Source organism: Ranitomeya variabilis, chromosome 4 (genome assembly GCF_051348905.1).
Source record: "Ranitomeya variabilis isolate aRanVar5 chromosome 4, aRanVar5.hap1, whole genome shotgun sequence".
Taxonomy (NCBI): Eukaryota; Metazoa; Chordata; class Amphibia; order Anura; family Dendrobatidae; genus Ranitomeya; species Ranitomeya variabilis.
The window spans coordinates 318,548,095-318,570,159 of NC_135235.1; the positions used below are offsets into that span (position 1 = coordinate 318,548,095).

At 46.0% G+C, this 22,065-nt stretch overlaps 1 protein-coding gene across 1 annotated transcript in view; it reads right to left on the reverse strand.

The window, feature by feature from the left end:
• CENATAC (centrosomal AT-AC splicing factor) overlaps positions 1 to 22,065 on the reverse strand; it is a 28,236-nt gene that overhangs the window by 2,533 nt on the left and 3,638 nt on the right. The window contains exons 2-8 of the mRNA XM_077250456.1: positions 17,557 to 17,723; positions 12,986 to 13,084; positions 11,359 to 11,425; positions 7,877 to 7,939; positions 4,328 to 4,392; positions 2,112 to 2,223; positions 780 to 810 (exon numbers count right to left, since the gene is read on the reverse strand). Coding sequence (XP_077106571.1) covers positions 780 to 810; positions 2,112 to 2,223; positions 4,328 to 4,392; positions 7,877 to 7,939; positions 11,359 to 11,425; positions 12,986 to 13,084; positions 17,557 to 17,723 — 604 coding nt within the window. The remainder of the gene's footprint in view (positions 1 to 779; positions 811 to 2,111; positions 2,224 to 4,327; positions 4,393 to 7,876; positions 7,940 to 11,358; positions 11,426 to 12,985; positions 13,085 to 17,556; positions 17,724 to 22,065) is intronic.

Below are 22,065 nucleotides of genomic sequence, written 5' to 3' on the forward strand. Positions count from 1 at the left end.
TGAGAATTGAATACCATGACATGGTTGCCCATGACTGCTGCCACACTATTCTGGGTCTGGGACAGACATAGGTCGCAGAGTACAGCACTTGCCATCTCAGTCAACCCCATGCTTACTTATCCTGGCATGTCACTCTCAACTAGGAGAAATTATACTCTTTAGACCCTAGTCAGAGGCCTCTCATACAGCCAAACCAGATCTCATGCTTTGCACTGAGGAGGGGCAACATCCTGAAACAAGTTGAGATTCTGGTGTGGCTTTTATCCCATGTCATGTGGCAAGGCTCATTAAAGGGTCGAAACTGACTTTTAGGATTGCTACTTGCAATAGGTGGCGAAAGACTTCAAGTCCTCTTCCTCTCTGTAGAGGCAACTTGTATGGTCTACCCCATAGACATGAATGGATCGCCAGCAGCCATACACCACCATCTAGCCACATTCAATTCATTGTGGGAATTGAAAAAAAAAGAAAAAGATAAAAAAGAAATTTCTTAATAAAATGACAGCTCTAGTCATCTGTGTAGAAGGCACAGTACTAGTGAAGGATCTGCCAAGCCTCCTCATCAGTGACACCATACAATCTGACAAATACATTGGATTCTGCATGTCTGAAATCCAGCAGAGAACCAGTCTGAAGTCTTACTAGATCGCTTGATCTACACACATTCTGTACTGGGAAAAAAAAATATATAATATATGAATGGGGTGTAGACTGCCCGCAGAGGCATGGTTACAAGGTTTTCCTTCATCCCTCAATGTACCAAAACACATCATTCTTACCTGTGTGAACATTGCCTCTATCAGATATCACCTATAGAGACAAAAACAGCAAAGGAGTTAAAATAAAAATGTAGATACAATTTACACAGGGACTAGAAAAAACAAACCAAAAATAACCTAGAGGCTGCACCAGGGCATGGGACATACCGCCAATCTCTGGTATTGCATGCCGTGCAGCAGGTTCATGTACATAATACATGGACTCCACAATACTGCAGATCCAAGGAGTCTGGAACAAGTTCCCCAACATTTAGAATTAGCCTCATCAAATGATGTCTGCAGACCCCACAACTCGGCCCCCGGGCCCAGCTATTATCGCTGGAGGAAACAGCCAGTAGCAACACATTTTATCTGCATCTCCTAATTCAGGTGACAAAAATCATTGATGCTGCCCATTAATGTAATGCATGGACAGGATGGGCTAGCCAGAAGGTTAGCTTCTAATTTTGGCTTGTAGTGAGCGAGGTCCAGAGCAACGGGACCACCCTCTACGATATCATTATGCCCCCTTTAGCTTGGGACAAAATGTTTTCAGATGATGTTTCTTTAGAATGTGAGTAATTGCTTTGAAAAAAGTCACAGGGTTTAGGAGTCCATGATTCTGGCAACTTCCTGCAGATTAAGCCTTTACCCACTGTGGTTACCCTGCTCATAACTCCTGTGACATGAGGCGAGTGTGGGTGAGAGGGAGAAGCTCCGAGACCTCAGCTCTGCCTACCTACATCGGTGCCCGACTCCCCACATCTCTGCCCGACTCCCCACATCTCTGCCGACTCCCCACATCTCTGCTGACTCCCCACATCTCTGCTGACTCCCCACATCTCTGCTGACTCCCCACATCTCTGCTGACTCCCCACATCTCTGCTGACTCCCCACATCTCTGCTGACTCCCCACATCTCTGCTGACTCCCCACATCTCTGCTGACTCCCCACATCTCTGCTGACTCCCCACATCTCTGCTGACTCCCCACATCTCTGCTGACTCCCCACATCTCTGCTGACTCCCCACATCTCTGCTGACTCCCCACATCTCTCTGCTGACTCCCCACATCTCTGCTGACTCCCCACATCTCTGCTGACTCCCCACATCTCTGCTGACTCCCCACATCTCTGCTGACTCCCCACATCTCTGCTGACTCCCCACATCTCTGCTGACTCCCCACATCAGTGCCTGCCTGACAGACAATGGCTCCCATAAATCTGTGTGTTCTCGGTTCACTGATCCTGGCATCATTTTCAGCATTACAATGCAATGCTAACTGGGAAATACATTGAGCCATGATTTATATAGAAAGGGAAATGGAAAGCTTGACATTTTACACAAAATGTTACCTGCTGGCCAAGAAACGTGAGCTGTGAATTTTCTGCCATAACTGTGGCTTCATTTGGACGAAATTGTTGGTTACTTGGGCCAGGCATTTCAAAGTCTACAGGTGACATTGTGCTAAGAAAAAAAAAGACACTGTTAAATAGGCAAAAAAGTAACTTTGTAGGAACGTCCCATAGTGTTTGGAATCGTGAGAAGAATTTTCGTGAAGCAGAAGCTCAGCCTGGAAAGCCTGGGGTCTGCACTGCTGGTCCAGGAGCGGCGGGGGCTCGGGGGCACCAAGAATTACAGCAGCCGACATGCATGTAGTATGTGGAGCACATCAGCTCTGTAAGGCTTGGGCTCCATGTACCTTTATATGTTCCATTCGAGGAACATAAAGGAAATAAAACATTAAGTTTAAGGACAAATTTATCTGAATGGGATTTAGGTTTTCTAACAAGGCATTCATTTGCATCAGATTTTTTTTTTGGGTGGGGGATGAAAAAAACAAACAAATTTCAGATAGAACTGTGGCCACTAGCAGACATACGCCCCATGAGCTTGTACACAGGGGGGCTTTTGGCCTAATGCATTTCATTTACTAGACAAATCTCTGTCCCGTAGATCTGTTTTTGGAGGACAAGACCAACAACATTACCAAATCACACAATTGGATAATTGATAGTGATTAGCACATGTGCTTGGATAAGGTGTTATCTGAGCATGCTCAGGTGATAACCAAGTGACTTTGGTGTGCTTGAAAAGTATGTGCAAGTCCCCATGAGTGCATGTCTCACAGCTGTTCGACAGATGCAGGGATTGTCTAACAAACAGGCAATCCCTGTACGCGTTGCTGCCATCTAACAGCCATGAGACATGCAGCCGCGGGGACTCGAACATATTTTTCGAGCACGCCGAAGTTACTCAGTTAGCACCTGAGCATGCTCAGATAACACCTTATCGGAGAACGTTTGCTCAGCACTAGTAATTGACTGATAGCAGTACTTGATTATCTGTTTACAAGCCCTCAGTTTTGTAATCTCTCCCTATAGGGTAAAAAGGAGATACAAGCATTATATACACTGGTCAACACAAAAAAAAACATCAGCAAAGGTAATATGTCTGTTTTATGGAGTTTGATGTGCGGATTCCAAAAATATGCTTAGTTTTGCTGTATCACAAAGTTTCTGAGATAGAAGTATTTTTGTTATTACATTATTTCTGTATTTTCAATGTACGGTATATGGTTCTTCCTATGTTATTCCCATTTCTTTGCTTGTCTTAATTGTGAATTTTCTTACAGGGACAACATCAGTAAAGGTTTCAGTGAGTTTTATGGCAAGGAATAGTGACAGTGCAGTCAGCCAATGACTGCTTCTCGGAAAGTCACATGTTATGGGGAGGAGCTAACTGTTATGAGGCGGTAAGATTTGAGTCAGTCAGAAAAGGATGGTGATGGCAGCAAGGACTGTTATGGGAGACTGACAGGAGTCAGGCCTCTACAGGGATCTGAGCCCTGCCACAGGGAGATGGAAGGGAAGGCAGCGGACAGCCGCCATTATGCGAGGATTTTCACCGCATTTCTGGGAGGGCAAGTCGCCTCAGAGGGAAGAAAACAGCTCAGCCACTGAGGTGTAACTGAGTGAGGGTCTCCACAGAGAGAGAACCTGAAAGCAGCCAATATCACACTGAGAAACTGCCTGTCTACAAATGTTCATCTGTAAGGAATAGGCTGACCCGTGTACCTCACAACTGTATATAGTTATCTACCAGATTACTCCCAGTAAAATCAGTTCTAAATACAAGCTGCCTCTGTCATCTCTGGGGAAATATCTACATATCGGCTCATCGCATTTTTTTTTAGTCACTCACCACCATTGAACTGAACTTACTCTACTGTTTGATCTGATTTAAAGGAGAAAAATGCCCCAACAGTGTATCACTCATCCGAACAGATTCTGCTGTGCGTGTGGTTCTTTTACACCAAAAGACCAAGTCCTTTCAATCACTCATGATATTAAAATGATGTACCAGATATACTCTAAGTGTCCATTTGGTGATCAAGACAAAAGCTGGGCCCCTCATGTGATATGCTCAAGTTGTTCAAATGGTCTTCGTGACTGGTTGAATATGAGGAAAGTGGCTTTTCCATTTGCTCTTCCCATGATTTGGAGAGAACCCAAAAATCATAATGATGACTGCTACTTTTGTTTTTTAGAATTATAATAATTCTTCTTACCTGCATGGGAGCGGCTCATTGTAGTTCCAGGTGTCATCCTCCTCTGCTATAAGCTGAGTTTCAGGCTGGGTATTATTCAGGAATTATTAACATTTTCTCAATTACATTTATTTAAAACACATTTCTCAATATTCCCACTCTTCTCCCATTCCACTCATTTCTCTCTGTATTGCCAGTGCGTTATCTGATAAGGTGCCAATCCAGCACCACAAAGTCTGGTGTGTATTAGTGATGAGCGAGTGTACTCATTGCTTGGGTTTTCCCGAGCATGCTCGTGTGGTCTCTGAGTATTTGTGACTGCTTGGAGATTTAGTTTTCGTCGCCGCAGGTGTATGATTTACAGCTAGTAGACAGCTTGATTACATGTGGGGATTCCCTAGCAACCAGGCAACCCCCACATGTACTCAGGCTGGCTAGCAGCCGTAAATCATGCAGCTGGGGCAATGAAAACTAAATCTCCGAGCACTAACAAATACTCGGAGACCACCAGAACGTGCTCGGGAAAACCCAAGCAACGAGTACACTCGCTCATCACTAGTGTATATATATTTACTGAACCAGTCCTGCCTCCGTCATCTACACCATCTGATTCCCAAGTACCTGCAGTATTATTCTTGGTGCATCCCTTTAATGGTGAGGACCACTTGACAAAATGGGAATATGGTTTCTAAAGCGATTTTTAAATGAGAATTTCCATAGACTCAGGCTATGTTCACACATTGCTTTTTTACTGCGTTTTTTAATGCACATTTTCAGCTGAGTTTTACAGTGCCAGCGAAAGCTACGGGATTTCAGAAATCTCTTGCACACAGCTTTTTTTTCCTGACTGAATTGGAAATCTGCTGCATTTTTGAAAACTGCATCATGTCACTTATTTTAATTTTTATTGCAATATTTTTCACCTATACAGTTGTGGCCAAAAGTATTGACACCCCTGTAATTCTGTCAGATAATACTCAGTTTCTTCCTGAAAATGATTGCAATCACAAACTCTTTGGTATTATTATCTTCATTTAATTTGTCTTAAATGAAAAAACACAGAAGAGAATGAAGCAAAATATTGATCATTTCACACAAAACTCCAAAAATACTTGGTTGCACAACCTTTAGCCAAAATAACTGAGTCCAACCACTTCCTGTAACCATCAATGAGTTTCTTACAATGCTCTGCTGGAATTTTAGACCATTCTTCTTTGGCAAACTGCTCCAGGTCCCTGGTATTTGAAGGGTCCCTTCTCCAAACTGCCATTTTTAGATCTCTCCACAGGTGTTCTATGGGATTCAGGTCTGGACTCATTGCTGGCAACCTTAGAAGTCTCCAGTGCTCTCTCTCTCAAACAATTTTCTAGTGCTTTTTGAAGTGTGTTTTGGGTCATTGTCCTGCTGGAAAACCCATGACCTCTGAGGGAGACCCAGCTTTCTCACACTGGGCCCTACATTATGCTGCAAAATTTGTTGGTAGTCTTCAGACTTCATAATGCCATGCACACGGTCAAGCAGCCCAGTGCCAGAGGCAGCAAAGCAACCCCAAAACATCAGGGAACCTCCACCATGTTTGACTGTAGGGACCGTGTTCTTTTCTTTGAATGCCTCTTTTTTTCTCCTGTAAACTCTATGTTGATGCCTTTGCCCAAAAAGCTCTACTTTTGTCTCATCTGACCAGAGAACATTCTTCCAAAATGTTTTAGGCTTTTTCAGGTAAGTTTTGGCAAACTCCAGCTGGCTTTTTTTATGTCTCGGGGTAAGAAGTGGGGTCTTCCTAGGTCTCCTACCATACAGTCCCTTTTCATTCAGACGCCGACGGATAGTACGGGTTGACACTGTTGTACCCTCGGACTGCAGGGCAGCTTGAACTTGTTTGGATGTTAGTCGAGGTTCTTTATCCAACATCCGCACAATCTTGCGTTGAAATCTCTTTGTCAATTTTTCTTTTCCGTCCACATCTAGGGAGGTTAGCCACAGTGCCATGGGCTTTAAACTTCTTGATGACACTGTGCACAGTAGACACAGGAACATTCAGGTCTTTGGAGATGGACTTGTAGCCATGAGATTGCTCATGCTTCCTCACAATTTGGTTTCTCAAGTCCTCAGACAGTTCTTTGGTCTTCTTTCTTTTCTCCATGCTCAATGTGGTACACACAAGGACACAGGACAGAGGTTGAGTCAACTTTAATCCATGTCAACTGGCTGCAAGTGTGATTTAGTTATTGCCAACACCTGTTAGGTGCCACAGGTAAGTTACAGGTGCTGTTAATTACACAAATTAGAGAAGCATCACGTGATTTTACGAACAGTGCCAATACTTTTGTCCACCCCATTTTTTATGTTTGGTGTGGAATTATATCCAATTTGGCTTTAGGACAATTATTTTTGTGTTTTTTCATTTAAGACAAATTAAATAAAGATAATAATACCAAATAATTTGTGATTGCAATAATTTTCAGGAAGAAACTGAGTATTATCTGACAGAATTGCAGGGGTGTCAATACTTTTGGCCACAACTGTAGGAAGCCATGAGCAAGTACAAAAACAGGAAGGAATGAGGTTGTGCAGAGTTTTTGGTGCAAAAACCTAAAAATTGCATCATGGTTTTTTTCTGCACTAAACTTTATCAGCATGTCAAAAGACAAATGAACCTGATAAAAACGCAGCATAAAAACACAGCAAATATGCAGTAAAACATGGGTTTTGTAAGCAGAATCTTTACTACCAAGAGAGGAGGTTTTGCTGCAAAAAACAAACAAATGCAGCAAAAATGCAACGTGTGAATATAGCCTGACTCTTTTGGGGTATGTGCACACAATGCAACAGATTCTCTGCCTGAATTTTCCACTGATTACAGCAGCAGCATTGTGAAGAAGAAAGGGGCAGCAAAAGGTGAAATAAGCGGTAAGAACATGTCATGTCCAACAAAATCTGCAGCAGTTTTCTTTGCTGTGGATATGACTCATGTGCATATAACACAAAAAAAAACAACAGTATAGAAAAAAAATTTGATATTTTTTTTTAACCTACATAAGCTGTAGAATTGGGTACATTTACTCTTGGATCTATGCAGAAATCTGGCTTCCTGTATCCAATGTGTAATTAGTAATACACCATATACAGCTCGTCACTCCCAATGAACTCGGACATCAAGAAGGGTCATACCCCTTTACTTGATAAAGTAAAAAAAACTTGGCAATCAAATGTTGATGTAAATCAGTCTTCTAATCAATTCTCCCGTGCAATCCACATACAAAATGTTACATTTCGGTGGTTAACGACCTTCATCAGACAGATTGCTTAGAAAAGGGAATAGAAGCGACACTCCGCGCCATATGGGAGGCAGACGTTCCTGCGGTGGACCGTGCACTCCCCCATTCCCTTTCTTCAGGAATCCATATGTCTGATGAAGGTTGATTATTACTGAAACCCAATAGATTTTATAAGCAACTTGGCAATGTAAAAGGTATCTGCCATCTCAATAATACACGGTCGTAGTGTCATACGGGCACAACTAGATCTTGGTCAATATGGATACTGTTCTTGGTCTCTCTGGAAACAAACCTCTAGGGCCGTCATCAGCATGTGGATCCTGGACTGCTCAGCTTCCCGGATCTCACTAGCCATCTAAAGAAAAATAATAAAACCTCGTCATACTCCTGTTTTCTACATTTGTTAGAATACTTGACAGTAACAATCCAGGAGAATACAAACTTCAGATCCTTAGCCCCTTCACCCCCAAGCCTGGTTTCATCTTCATGACCAGGCCAATTTTTACAATTCTGACCACTGTCACTTCATGTGGTCATAACTCTGGAACGTTCCACCGGATGCCACTGATTCTGAGAAAGTTTTTCCCGTGACTTACTGTACTTTATGATAGTGGTCAAAATGTATTAACATGACTTGCATTTGTGCAAATATTGGAAAGTTGGTAAAAATGTTAAAAATTTTCAAACTTTATAGTCAATAAATAACATTTCCCACATATCTACTTTACATCTGCATCATTTTTTTTTTTTCAGAAAGTGTTAAAAGTTTAATAAGCAATTTCTGATTTTTCCAACAAAAGTTACAAAACCAATTTTTCTCTTAGGGACCAAATCTCATTTGAAATGACTTTATACGACATACAATACCCAGAAGTGACACCATTCTAAAAACTGCATTCCTCAAAACCACATTCAAGAAGTTTATTAACAATTCAGAATTAATGCAATATGGAGGGTAATAAAAAAAAAAAAAGAAAGAAAAAAAAAAGAAAATGAACATTTTAAAACCACAAATTTTACTTCAGCCCTATATTTTTATTTTCACAAGGGTAATATATGTTGGGGATAACTACTGTTTGGGTGCATGGCAGGGCTCAGAAGGAAGTTTTATGGAATGGTCTGTGGGCGTCATGTTGCATTAGAAGAGCCCATGATGTGCTTAAACAATGGAAACCAACCACAAGTGACCCCATTTTGGAAACTACACCATTCATTGAATTCATCTATATGTGTGGTGAGCACTTTGAACCCCCAGGTGCTTCACAGAATGCTACAACGTTGATATGAAAAAAAAAAGTTATTAGATGTTATTTTAGCCTCGTTTTTCCATTTTTACAAGGATAACAGGAAAAAATGGACTCCAAAATTTGTTGTGCAATTTCTCCCGAGTACAGCAAACCCCCATATGTGGTCGAAAACTACTTTTGAGGCACAGTGCAAAGGTCAGATGAAAAGAAGACCCATATTGGAGTTCCCAGTTTGCTGGAATGATTTGAGGGTGCCATGTCACATTAGTAGAGCCCCTGAGGTGCAAGAACAGCATAACTCTTCCACAAGTGACCCCATTTTACAAACTGCACCTCTCAATGAATTAATCTAGGGGTGCAGTGATCAGACCGACACCACGGGTGTGTCACCGAATTTTATTCCATTGGGCAGTGAAGAAAAAAAACAATTACATTTTTAACCACAAACATTTTGTTTTAGCACCAGATTTTACATTTTCATACTGGAAAATGGGAAAAACATGGCACCAAAATTTGTCCCACAGTTTCTGCTGATCATAGAAATACCCCATATGTGGCTGTACAGTACTGCTTAGCCATACAACGCGACTTGGGAGGGATGGAGCGCTATTTGCTTCCTGGAGCGCAGATTTTCCTAGACTAGTTTGTGGACTCCATATACAGAGCCCCTAAGTGCAATTGACCCCATTTTGGAAATTATTCTCTTTGGGAGTTTATCTACAGATGTAGTGACGATTTTGACTCTATGGATGTTTCCCAAAACAGGGCAACAGTGGATGTTGGAGTGAAAATTGCAAATCTGCTATTGTAGTGACCAGTACGTTGCAGTCACCAATACATTATACCCAGCCCATGCTTCTGGAGACATGCATCTGTAAGTTAGGCGGGCTGTCATCGCTACAGAAATGCCAAACATGTGAGAATTTCTTTTGGCAGGTGAGCAGCCATTTCGGTTTTCCAGTAACGTGGACGTCCCTATATTTCCGTTAACAGATGACAATCCTGAGTGGGGACTTGCTTTTTTTGTGGATTGATTGAAGCTTTTACTGGGAACATTTTACATGGGATCACATTTATCCTGCACTCTACGCTGAGCACTTACTTTGGGGTTTCCATCTAAATCTCCGAGTGACGTGATTCAGATAAAACACCTGAGGGATCCATTCACTATAGGGAGGCAGCAGCGTTACTCTGGACTCTGTCTGGCCTCTGTTCAGTGGTGTCCTTTTTAGAAGTGCACAAAGCTGTGGCCAACTGCACCTTTTATGCAATCCTAAAAAGACAGACACCACAGGATCACAGGTCAGACTTCGCCCAAAGTACCTCCATCTCCCTCATTATAGGGAATCGTCCGCCAGAGCTTCCATCTGAATCACGTATTTCAGAGATTAACACGGAAACCCTGGTGTAAATTCTTAGAGCTGCACGCGGCGATACCAAACGTGCACTGTTTGTTAATTTTATTTTTATATAAAAATACAAAAAATTGTATTATACACATAAATTTATATGTTGTTTTGTTTTTGTTTTTTTACATTTATAACTTTTTTTTTTGTACTTTATTACTTAGTCCCTTTACGGGACTCTCTCTTTTATCTGTCTGATCATGGCTATAAAGTATTGCAATGCTTTATGACTGCTGTCAGTGCCGCACTGACACACAAGCTTGTTAGACCATGCACTGCACATGGTCTAACAAGCTTGCTAGCCTGGTGACCAGGGGTTGTCACAACGACCTCGGGTTACCATGGCCACAATCAGGCCCTTGCGATGATGCTGATCAGAGGGTGCCCACTCCCTCTCTGTGCCTTCTAAATGCTGCAATTGATTGCAGAATTTAGGGTTGTTATACTGCCGAATGTTAACCGATCACCTGACGGAGATAGCGTGAGAACAGGAGCAAACAAAATCACCATGACATACCCAGTACGTCCAAGGTCAGGAAGTCATTCCCTTCAAAGACATACAGGGTACATCCAAGGTCTGGAAGGGGTTAAAGACCTCCAACTACAATATAGTTTTCCATAACATCACCACCTCACACCTGACTGTTCACCGCTGCTCTATACCGTACCCGCTCCCCTACAGTTCAGCCTCGCTTGTTCTGTGCTACCAGTCCCATGGGGTCTTAGTACAGCGTTACACGGGCAGACAGAGCCATGACCACTTCTGCCTGCTGGAGGACAGTGCGATTATCCCCTTTATATAGAATCAGGGGGTTCACCTCCTTCATTACAAGTATGTGATAGCCTGTGTCATCATCAGTGGTCGGCAAGGGCCCCAGTGGGAGACTGTGAAACAAAGGCAACAAGCAAAGCCCAATACATGAAGTTCTCTGCTGAAACACATGGAAGACTTTGGTTTGGCTGGGACTTGCCGTTTAGCAGGACACATAGCAGAAGTTTCTCAATAATCTCAGGTAATTGTAGAAGCAGAAACAAACAATAAAAAACAAAAAACTGGAAAATAATTTTAAACAGCAAGTTCCAGTAGTTAACAGGAAGGATTCACTCCGCATCTTCATTACCTGCTTTATGAGAGTGTCTTCTGTCTCCTCATAGCTTTCCAAGGCTTTGGTGACCGATGTCTTGAACCTATGGACAGAAAATGAACACAAGCCATCTTACATTACACAGACTGTAAAAAGAGGTATTCTGGTTGGAAAGGGTTTTCATTTATCAGCAGGATGAGCAATATATATTCCAGATGATGGGGGCCCGAACGCTGGGACCTGCACTGATCACCAGATTGAGGCACTTTTGTCCCTGTTATTGAGCGGCAATGCACAGGCCTCTGACCTTCTCCCCCACCTGTGATCTCGTGCCAGCGCCATCACTGCCACAACAAGAAAAATGGTGTGCTAATGAATCAGAATCACCTGATCATGCAAAAGAATAGTTTACTGAACAAACCAAAAAATGACAAATTATTAAAAGTATTTAAAAATCACAAGTGGCTAGAAATTATTCCACCAGGGGGTTCATGTGAGAATGTACACCTCTCCTCCAATGTTCAAAATAGTAGCCAAGTTACTTGTATGGGCACCACAAACAAGATAGAGGACCATTATATGGTACAGACAAAGAAATATATATAAAAAAACCAAATCTAACCGTATAAATAATCCACCTTAAAACATCAGGTAAATAAAATACACACTAAAAAGATATAGGAGGCTATGTGAATAGTCAAAAATAAAAGATGACCCATATATAACATGTAGCAAGCAACAACTACAGGCAAAAATCTGAATGCCATACATGAACAAACATACCCAATTTACAGAAAATAAGTACAAGAAAACTGCAATATGCAAGAAAGATCAATAACCAAATGTAATGAGAAAGGAGGTGAAGTCTTATAAATCTATTGAGGAATGATCAGTGAGCTTATGGTGGCCTCCATAATGAGGGACGACAGAGAATAGCGGAGGACCATGTGCTGCCCGCAGGAATGATGGCGCCTGCGTCTGGGGGAGCAGACTGAAGAGAAGACTGGCAGGAGAAAGAAGGAGAGAGCCGAAACTACAAACCAAGCCCCTGCACTTGTCAGCTCATGGGCAGAAGAATTTGCTGATCGATTAGGAGACCAAGGAACCACGGACTTAGAATAGAGCAATAATCATCATTTCAGGTACTTCACTATGGTAACGTTACTTTAGGGTGTAAAACCCTGCCGACAGGTTCCCTTTAAACTGCTAATTCTTCCTGACTCTTATCGGACTGATAACTGGACAGAATCCCTCTTCTATAATGGGACTCCAGTCTATAGGAGCCGACCTGACACTGCTGTAAGAGAGATTACAGTGCCACTTTTAATGCGAGCGACGCGACATATTGTTTGTGATCATCGCTCACTGGGTTCCAGGATTTGTATGTTTTTTTATTTTTAGCAAATTAGTAATAGAGGCCCTGTTTTACAATACTTATGATTTCCCATGGATCTTCACCTACCTATTTATTCCATTATATGTGACCGCGCCATTTATACATCCCTAGTATTATTACTGGGGGTACAGACACTAGAGTCCTGTCACAAGCAGGCGCAGCTCTGAGACTTAGCACACAGGGCCACAGACTGACTATAGGTTTTATGTTCCCCTAAAAAAACATGATGTAGTGTTATTAAAATGACAAACAGTAGGAATCTCTCACCGTTCATACTCGGCTTCTGTAAGGATAAACTGCGCCTTCAGCTTCACCTCCCCCTGATGCGTCCACCAGTATTTGTGTACTGCTCTAACGTGCTCTGGCCTGTGAAGGAAATGGGTCACTTATACACACCGAAATAACACATTGATCCGGAGTAAAAAATGAATTAAAGGGAGATATCAGCTCAGCAGACTGAGCATCAGAGAAATCAAATGGATAAATCTGCAGCGATAAATGACCATGGATAAGTGAGAATGTACCGACCGGCGGTCAGATACACATCACCGGATGATCCATCATAGGTCACCTTTGTTCTCGGAAGCAGTGTATATGGGACGATGTGTTACCGAGAACAATGATCTTTTGTGAAACCATAAGATCAATTCACACAACAGAGCACATAAATCTGTCCAAGTGCAGGAACGGCTGACTGACTGGCGGCAGTGGACAATCGTCAATGTGAAGTATTAGCTAAGGCTGGAGTCACACATCCTTGTGTCAGGGCCTGAGCATGTGAAGGAACAGATGATTGGCCTCGGGGAGACCAAAACATCCAACACCGCGGAGACACCATCACGTGTTTCTCAACGCAGTGATCCAGAACACTGCCCCCATATCCCTTATGGGAAATATGCAAATGCATGTACGATAGCTGCGGAGACACCATCACGTGTTTCTCGACGCAAGCAGTGAATAGCCAGACCTTTCCCCGGGAAGGAACAACATCCAATAAAGGAAAACATCCAATACAGGAAAACTACCTATGCCAAGCATGGTATCCATCCACAGACAGCTGTTTCGGGGTGTTTGCCCCTCATCAGTGTGGAGTAGGAATCTGGCTATTAGGAGCAGTGCCTAGTAAAAGGCTGTGAAGGAACAGATGATTGGCCTCGGGGAGACCAAAACATCCAACACCGCGGAGACACCATCACGTGTTTCTCAACGCAGTGATCCAGAACACTGCCCCCATCCCTTATCGGAAATATGCAAATGCATGTACGATAGCTGCGGAGACACCATCACGTGTTTCTCGACGCAAGCAGTGAATAGCCAGACCTTTCCCCGGGAAGGAACAACCACGGGAAGGGCAGCATCCAATAAAGGAAAACATCCAATACAGGAAAACCACCTATGCCAAGCATGGTATCCATCCACAGACAGCTGTTTCGGGGTGTTTGCCCCTCATCAGTGTGGAGTAGGAATCTGGCTATTAGGAGCAGTGCCTAGTAAAAGGCTGTGAAGGAACAGATGATTGGCCTCGGGGAGACCAAAACATCTAACACCGCGGAGACACCATCACGTGTTTCTCAACGCAGTGATCCAGAACACTGCCCCCATCCCTTATGGGAAATATGCAAATGCATGTACGATAGCTGCGGAGACACCATCACGTGTTTCTCGACGCAAGCAGTGAATAGCCAGACCTTTCCCCGGGAAGGAACAACCACGGGAAGGGCAGCATCCAATAAAGGAAAACATCCAATACAGGAAAACCACCTATGCCAAGCATGGTATATGCATTTGCATATTTCCCATAAGGGATGGGGGCAGTGTTCTGGATCACTGCGTTGAGAAACACGTGATGGTGTCTCCGCGGTGTTGGATGTTTTGGTCTCCCCGAGGCCAATCATCTGTTCCTTCACAGCCTTTTACTAGGCACTGCTCCTAATAGCCAGATTCCTACTCCACACTGATGAGGGGCAAACACCCCGAAACAGCTGTCTGTGGATGGATACCATGCTTGGCATAGGTGGTTTTCCTGTATTGGATGTTTTCCTTTATTGGATGCTGCCCTTCCCGTGGTTGTTCCTTCCCGGGGAAAGGTCTGGCTATTCACTGCTTGCGTCGAGAAACACGTGATGGTGTCTCCGCAGCTATCGTACATGCATTTGCATATTTCCCATAAGGGATGGGGGCAGTGTTCTGGATCACTGCGTTGAGAAACACGTGATGGTGTCTCCGCGGTGTTGGATGTTTTGGTCTCCCCGAGGCCAATCATCTGTTCCTTCACAGCCTTTTACTAGGCACTGCTCCTAATAGCCAGATTCCTACTCCACACTGATGAGGGGCAAACACCCCGAAACAGCTGTCTGTGGATGGATACCATGCTTGGCATAGGTGGTTTTCCTGTATTGGATGTTTTCCTTTATTGGATGCTGCCCTTCCCGTGGTTGTTCCTTCCCGGGGAAAGGTCTGGCTATTCACTGCTTGCGTCGAGAAACACGTGATGGTGTCTCCGCAGCTATCGTACATGCATTTGCATATTTCCCATAAGGGATGGGGGCAGTGTTCTGGATCACTGCGTTGAGAAACACGTGATGGTGTCTCCGCGGTGTTGGATGTTTTGGTCTCCCCGAGGCCAATCATCTGTTCCTTCACAGCCTTTTACTAGGCACTGCTCCTAATAGCCAGATTCCTACTCCACACTGATGAGGGGCAAGCACCCCGAAACAGCTGTCTGTGGATGGATACCATGCTTGGCATAGGTGGTTTTCCTGTATTGGATGTTTTCCTTTATTGGATGCTGCCCTTCCCGTGGTTGTTCCTTCCCGGGGAAAGGTCTGGCTATTCACTGCTTGCGTCGAGAAACACGTGATGGTGTCTCCGCAGCTATCGTACATGCAGGGCCTGAGCATGGACCCCGATGCAGGATGACCGCGGGGTCTCCTGGCCTGAACGCAGCAGCCTAAGGCTACTTTCACACTGGCGTTAACTGCATTACGTCGCAATGCGTCGTTTTGCCGAAAAAAACGCATCCTGCAAAAGTGCTTGCAGGATGCGTTTTTTCTGCATTGACTAACATTAGCGACGCAATGACACACGTCGCAACCGTCGTGCGACGGTTGCGCCGTGCTGTGGCGGACCGTCGGGAGCAAAAAACGTTACATGTAACGTTTTTTGCTCCCGACGGTCCGCTTTTTCCGACCGCGCATGCGCGGCCGGAACTCCGCCCCCACCTCCCCGCACCTCACAATGGGGCAGTGGATGCGCTGGAAAAATGCATCCACTGCCCCCGTTGTGCGACGGAGACAACGCTAGCGTCGGGAACCTCGGCCCGACGCACCGCGACAGGCCGAGCCCGACGCTAGTGTGAAAATAGCCTTATATACACCTGCGAGTCTAGAGGTTGGGTGACTAGTGGCAGCCTGCACTGTGATCCGTGCTCAGACCCCGACATAAGCATGTGTGAATGTAGTCTACGTTCACATTAGCGTTGGGCGCCGCAGCGTCAGGCGCCGCAGCGTCGCCGCATGCGTCATGCGCCCCTATATTTAACATGGGGGCGCATGGACATGCGTTGTGCTGCGTTTTGCGACGCATGCGGTTTTTTGGCCGCAAGCGTTGGGCGCAGAGAACGCAGCAAGTTGCATTTTTTTTGCGTCCAACTTTCGGCGAAAAAGGACGCATGCGTCGCAAAACGCAGCGTTTTAGCGTGCGTTTTGTTGCGTTTTTGTTTGCGTTGTGTCGCCGACGCAGCGGCGCAAAACGCAAATGTGAACGTAGCCTTAGATGATTAACATGCTGCAGATTATCTATAGCAATCACTTCCAATTTTCTGAATGGCAGCAAACAGATAAAACCGTTACAGAAGTAAAATGGACTAAACATGCAAATCCTCCTACAGAAAAGAAATCGGCGTGCAAGAAAGAAATCTTAACGTGGCATATTTAAGATTGGAAGTATTTTCCATCCCATAAGATATGCAATAACATCCCGATTGATGGGCGTCCGACTACTATGGCCCCAACCGACCCAGAGAACCTTGTGAGCACGGACCAGTGGTTAATCATGAAAATGGCCGCTCCATCTATTCTCTATGGCAGAGGTCCCCAACGTTCCTGACCTTGAGAGCCACATTCCGCTCTGAGAGAGGGTCAAGAGCCACATCCAGCCTTGATAGATAGTCGCAAGCCATATTCAGCTCCCGCCCCCCTCACAATAGTGGCAACCAAAGACCCATTACAGGCATAATGGTAACCAAAGCTTTTCCACAAAAATCAATCACCCCAAAGTAATATACAAAGATCCAGGGGTTCCTACAATACCCCCATTCAGGTGGTGTTATTTTGTCTCAAGCGTACCATACTTAAATCTTCTTGAAACCCCTAAGACCAGCATATGTGCATCCAGATCTGCTCTACTGTGCAGGGCTGCTCACTAAATTCACCATTTTCAGATTTGCTCTTCATACCTGTTTGCTAGAACTGGAGCTAATGCACCAAACTGACGAACAGCCGCGAGCCACAATTCATGGGTCCGCGAGCCACATGTGGCTCCCGAGCTACAGGTTGGGGACCCCTGCTCTATGGCAATGCCTGGGATGGCCAATCAGTGTTTGCGGGTCTCCAGCATTCCCATAACAATGGATGGGGCAGCAGTGCGCATGATGCACCTCTACTCCATTCACATGGGGCTCTTCAGTTCTCAAAATCTGAGGGGCCACAGAAGACGGACCCCCAGTAATCAGGAAGTTATCACTTATCGTATGTGTAGGGGAGAACCTCCGATCCCTAGCACAGCCCTCCAATCCGCAGGAAGAGATGCTGTGCCGCTCACCCCAGACTCCATGTTACCTCCATAAGTGCTCCAGCATCCCTCCGAACAGCACCGTCAGGCTGCCGTCACTCGTGTGCTTCTTCACCTCCTCCGCGCAGCAGTGACACCAGAATGTCTGATCATGCTCCTGGGGGTGATACTTCTCCACTGTGGCACCTTTAATCATTTTCCGTGCAGCGGCCACCTATAAGAAAGCAGCAAATAGAAGGAGAGTGTCAGCGCACGGTGCCGTATACAGACGGAGGTGTGATACAGCCCTGTATGGGATACTGTGCCGCAGGGCAGCCGTCCTGGGGCAGCACAGTCACAGGGACCGCTCACAGCCGGGACAGACACAAACAGAAGTGTCAGCATGTAGTGAGCTGGCCGGCTGTGACTGTTCTATTATCATTGACATAGAATCTGTGACAGACACTGCCCCCGTGTGGCCAGAAGTTATACCTATGCCGAATGTGATTACAGAGAAACAAACTGTATTGGCTAAACTTCCCCCTGTTGTGTCATGTGAACAGGAAGGGGAGGGGAAAAGAGAGCCCGGGAAACTTTTCTGTGCAGAGAGAGATCTGGGTGTGCTGGCGTCCTCCTGTAGATGCGATATAGAAGATTGCCTGGATGACCTCTCTCTCTTGGAAGCTGACATCCAGATTGTTCCCAGCTCCCACACTGCGGAGCACTCAGCGGTGACATCTTCACAGATCCTGGAGCCCATGAACTGTAAGCGGGTCCTCTGTTGAGAGGCCGAACATCCCACCCTTACCTGCTGAACCCCAAGGACTACAGTCTGGACCTGAGAGACAGAGTTTGTTTACTCCCTGTTTTCTCTTCGGCTGGAGCGTCTCCCTGCAGTGACAGACAGGCCTGCGACGTGGGAAGATAACCTCCTGGAGCAAAGGAACTGGTAACGTGTGGATAGGGACAGTGAGGGACAGTTTGTTATTACACGTTATCTCTGTGAATAGGCATATTTTGTATTGTCTATTATTGTGTTCCGCTGTGTTAAGGAAAATGTATAATAGTAAAGATACGTTTGTTAAGATGGAATCTGAGTGTGGAAGTTTTGCTGGGCCAGATCATGGATATACATGGGCGACCTTGCCCTCGGCCACTTCATCTGGCGTAGTCGGCAGGATCTGTGCCCAGCAAGATTCCCACCCAGGCCCAGTGTACAGTCAGAAACCTCCGCCGGTGTCCATTGTAAACCAGGTCAAGAAGTTTGGCGGGCGAAACTACCCCGTACCAGAGTGGGCGGAACAAGTGCGGATACTGGGAGAAATGTATAATATTGACCCTAAGACCTTGGCAGAAATGGCGGTACTGACTCTAGAGGGGGAGGCATGGACGACAGTCAGACTGGAGACAGTCAGGGGGCAGCGTGCGTTGGAGGATTTGGTGCGGGTGCTGGAAAAGACCTATGGGCCTACTACGTTCCAGGGAACACTGCGATACCTGTTCTTTAGACGGACACAGCTTGAATGGGAGGACATTCCCCAATATGCAAATGCCCTTCAGGTACTCCTTGAACAAGTCTGTGCAAAAGGGGAACAACTGGCTAATATAGCTCCTCGTGACCTGGTACTGAGAGACCAATTTGTTATAGGGCTGAGAGACCAGTATCTTAACCGTACGCTACAGGACTTGATTCGGATGATGCCGACTCTCACCTTCGCTGAAGTCAAGCAGGAAGCCATAGAACATTCTAGGGGACCCGTCATGGATGTGGGGACTCAAAGCGCTGCGTGCAGATCCATATTAGACATTAAACAGCCCAACAGTGACACCAAGGAGCTGAAACAGATGGTAGCAGATTTACAGCAACAGGTGTCACAGTTAACACTAGAACGACAGAGAGACCAGCGGATACGACCTAGCCGTCCCGTGCGACCGTGTTGGTCATGTGGTGACCCTCGCCACAGGGCGAATCATTGTCCTCAACGAACAAACCATCAGTTTCCACGACGAACAGAATATCAGCTACATCCACGAGCAGAGCCACCACGCCAGGTCTCACCACAATGGCCGCCGTTAAACTAGACACCCCTGCAGCTGAGGTTCGAGCAGCAGGGGGGGGACAGAGAATGGGGTGTAGAAAAACAGAGCCAGCAACGGAGTACTCTTGCCTCGAGTAGTCCTACACTTGAAGTTATTCTGGAGGGAGTTGCAGTGCAAGGATTGATGGACACTGGGTCGCAAGTGACCACGATCTCTGAACAGTTTTATGAAAAGTACCTCAAACCAAGAACTGCTTGTGATCCAGATACCACCATTAAGATAATTGCGGCTAATAACCTACCCATTCCAGTAACCGGAGTCGCCTGGATGGATACGAAGGCCTGCGGACAAGACCTAGGGAAACGAGGAATCGTCATTGTCAAGGAAGGCTTTGGCTCCGAGACCCCAGTAATAATCGGAATGAATATCTTGAAAGACCTGGATCTTATGCTGTTGACAAGAAAAGGGCCCAAGTACTGGCAGAAAGTTACCAAACATAAACCGACTCGTCTGGCGTTCCAGCGCGTAATCCGGACCGTTGGACTTCAACAGATGGCAAAGGAACAACTACCCCTAGCAGCCATTAAAGTGCCCCGCTGTACCCGGATTACTTTGCCCGCTGAAAAAGAGACAGTCATTTCCCTGCCTCTTAACACCAACCGACAGCTTGAAGGAGTTGAAGTGTTAATCGAGCCGAGGGCTCCAAGTGGGAGTAAGCTAAACCCACTAGTCGCCCGCACCCTAGCCGTCGTGAGGAACGGAAGAGTCCCTGTCAGGCTGAACAACACCGCAGATGTAGGTGTAGCCCTTGAAGCTGGCACGCAACTTGCCAGAGTATATGCTCTACCCACAGAAGTGAACCCCATGGGACCCTTACAATTCACCCCATCTACAGAAGATGGCTGGACGGTAACTGTCTCAGCCATAAATGCTCAAGCAGATGATGAAGACATTGGGCGAAAACTACTGGAAAAAGTGCAACTGGACCCGTCCCAGTACACCAAACAGGAAGTGTCTCAAGTGGAGAAACTACTGCGAGAACACCAAGACTCCTTTGCAAAGCATGACACAGACTTCGGGTACACCACCAGTATCCAACACGAGATTCCCACGGGCGATACTGCCCCTATTCGCGAGAGGTACCGACAAATACCACCTCAACAATACCAGGTGAAAAGCCTCTTAGAATCTATGCTACACGCCGGAGTGGTGCGGGAGAGCCAGAGCCCATGGGCTGCACCCGTGGTGATAGTCAAAAAGAAAGATGGATCCCTGAGATTTTGCGTAGACTACCGTCGGCTGAACGCTTGCATGATCCGGGACTCCTATCCACTCCCCGGATCGAAGAGTCACTGACCGCCCTGAAAAAGGCCAAATATTTTTCTTCTCTAGACTTAGCCAGTGGATATTGGCAGGTCCCCATGAGTGAGAAGGACAGAGAAAAGACCGCCTTCATCCTTCCCATGGGCCTGTACGAGTTTGACCGGATGCCATTCGGCTTGAGTAACGCACCAGGGACCTTTCAGAGACTGATGGAACGCTGTCTGGGAGATTTCAACTTCGAATTCACGCTGATATACCTTGATGACATCGTGGTATACTCCGCCACCTTTGAGGATCATCTTCACAAGCTTGGCAAAGTGTTCCAGCGCTTGAAGAGACACGGCTTGAAGTTGAAGCCCAGCAAGTGCCGTCTATTCCAGCAGGAGATCGATTACCTGGGACACCGGATCTCGGCCGAAGGTGTCCAACCCTCTCCAGAGAAGATAGCAGCTGTCCGAGAGTGGCCACAACCAACTACCATCAAAGAAGTCCAGGCTTTCCTGGGGCTAGCGGGCTATTACCGCCGATTTGTCAAGGACTTTGCCCGGCTTGCGGAACCACTGCATGAGACCCTCCGAGGGACCGCGAACAGTCCCAGAGGACGACGCATCAGCTGGGGGCCCGACCAAGAAAAATCCTTCCGGGCGCTTCAAGCTGCTCTGACATCACCCCCTATTCTGGCATTTGCAGACTACACCTTGCCGTTCCAGTTATACACCGACGCCAGCCTTCAAGGTCTCGGGGCGGTCCTCTCCCAAGTCCAAGATAACAAGGAACGCGTAATAGCCTATGCCAGTAGATCCCTCCGTGACACCGAAAAGAACCCCGTCAACTACAGCTCTTTCCGCCTGGAACTCCTGGCCCTGACCTGGGCTATGACAGAGAAATTTGCTGGCTACCTGACAGGGGCGGAGGTGCTGGTCGTGACAGACAACAATCCTCTTGCCCACCTAGAAAATGCCAAACTAGGGGCAATGGAACAGCGCTGGATGGCAAGGCTCTCTAGATTCCAATACAAAATTAAATACAGAGCGGGGACGGAGAATCAGAATGCTGACAGCCTTTCCAGAGTGACATCATCCCCGCCAGTGGGGGACCGGGATGAAGAGTTGGAGGAAGATGAACTGCCCGACTTTGCCCGGCTAGCTAAACAAATAGAAGATAGCCGCCAGTATGCTGTAGGCGGGATCGAAGCCGTAGTGGGGTCCCCCCTG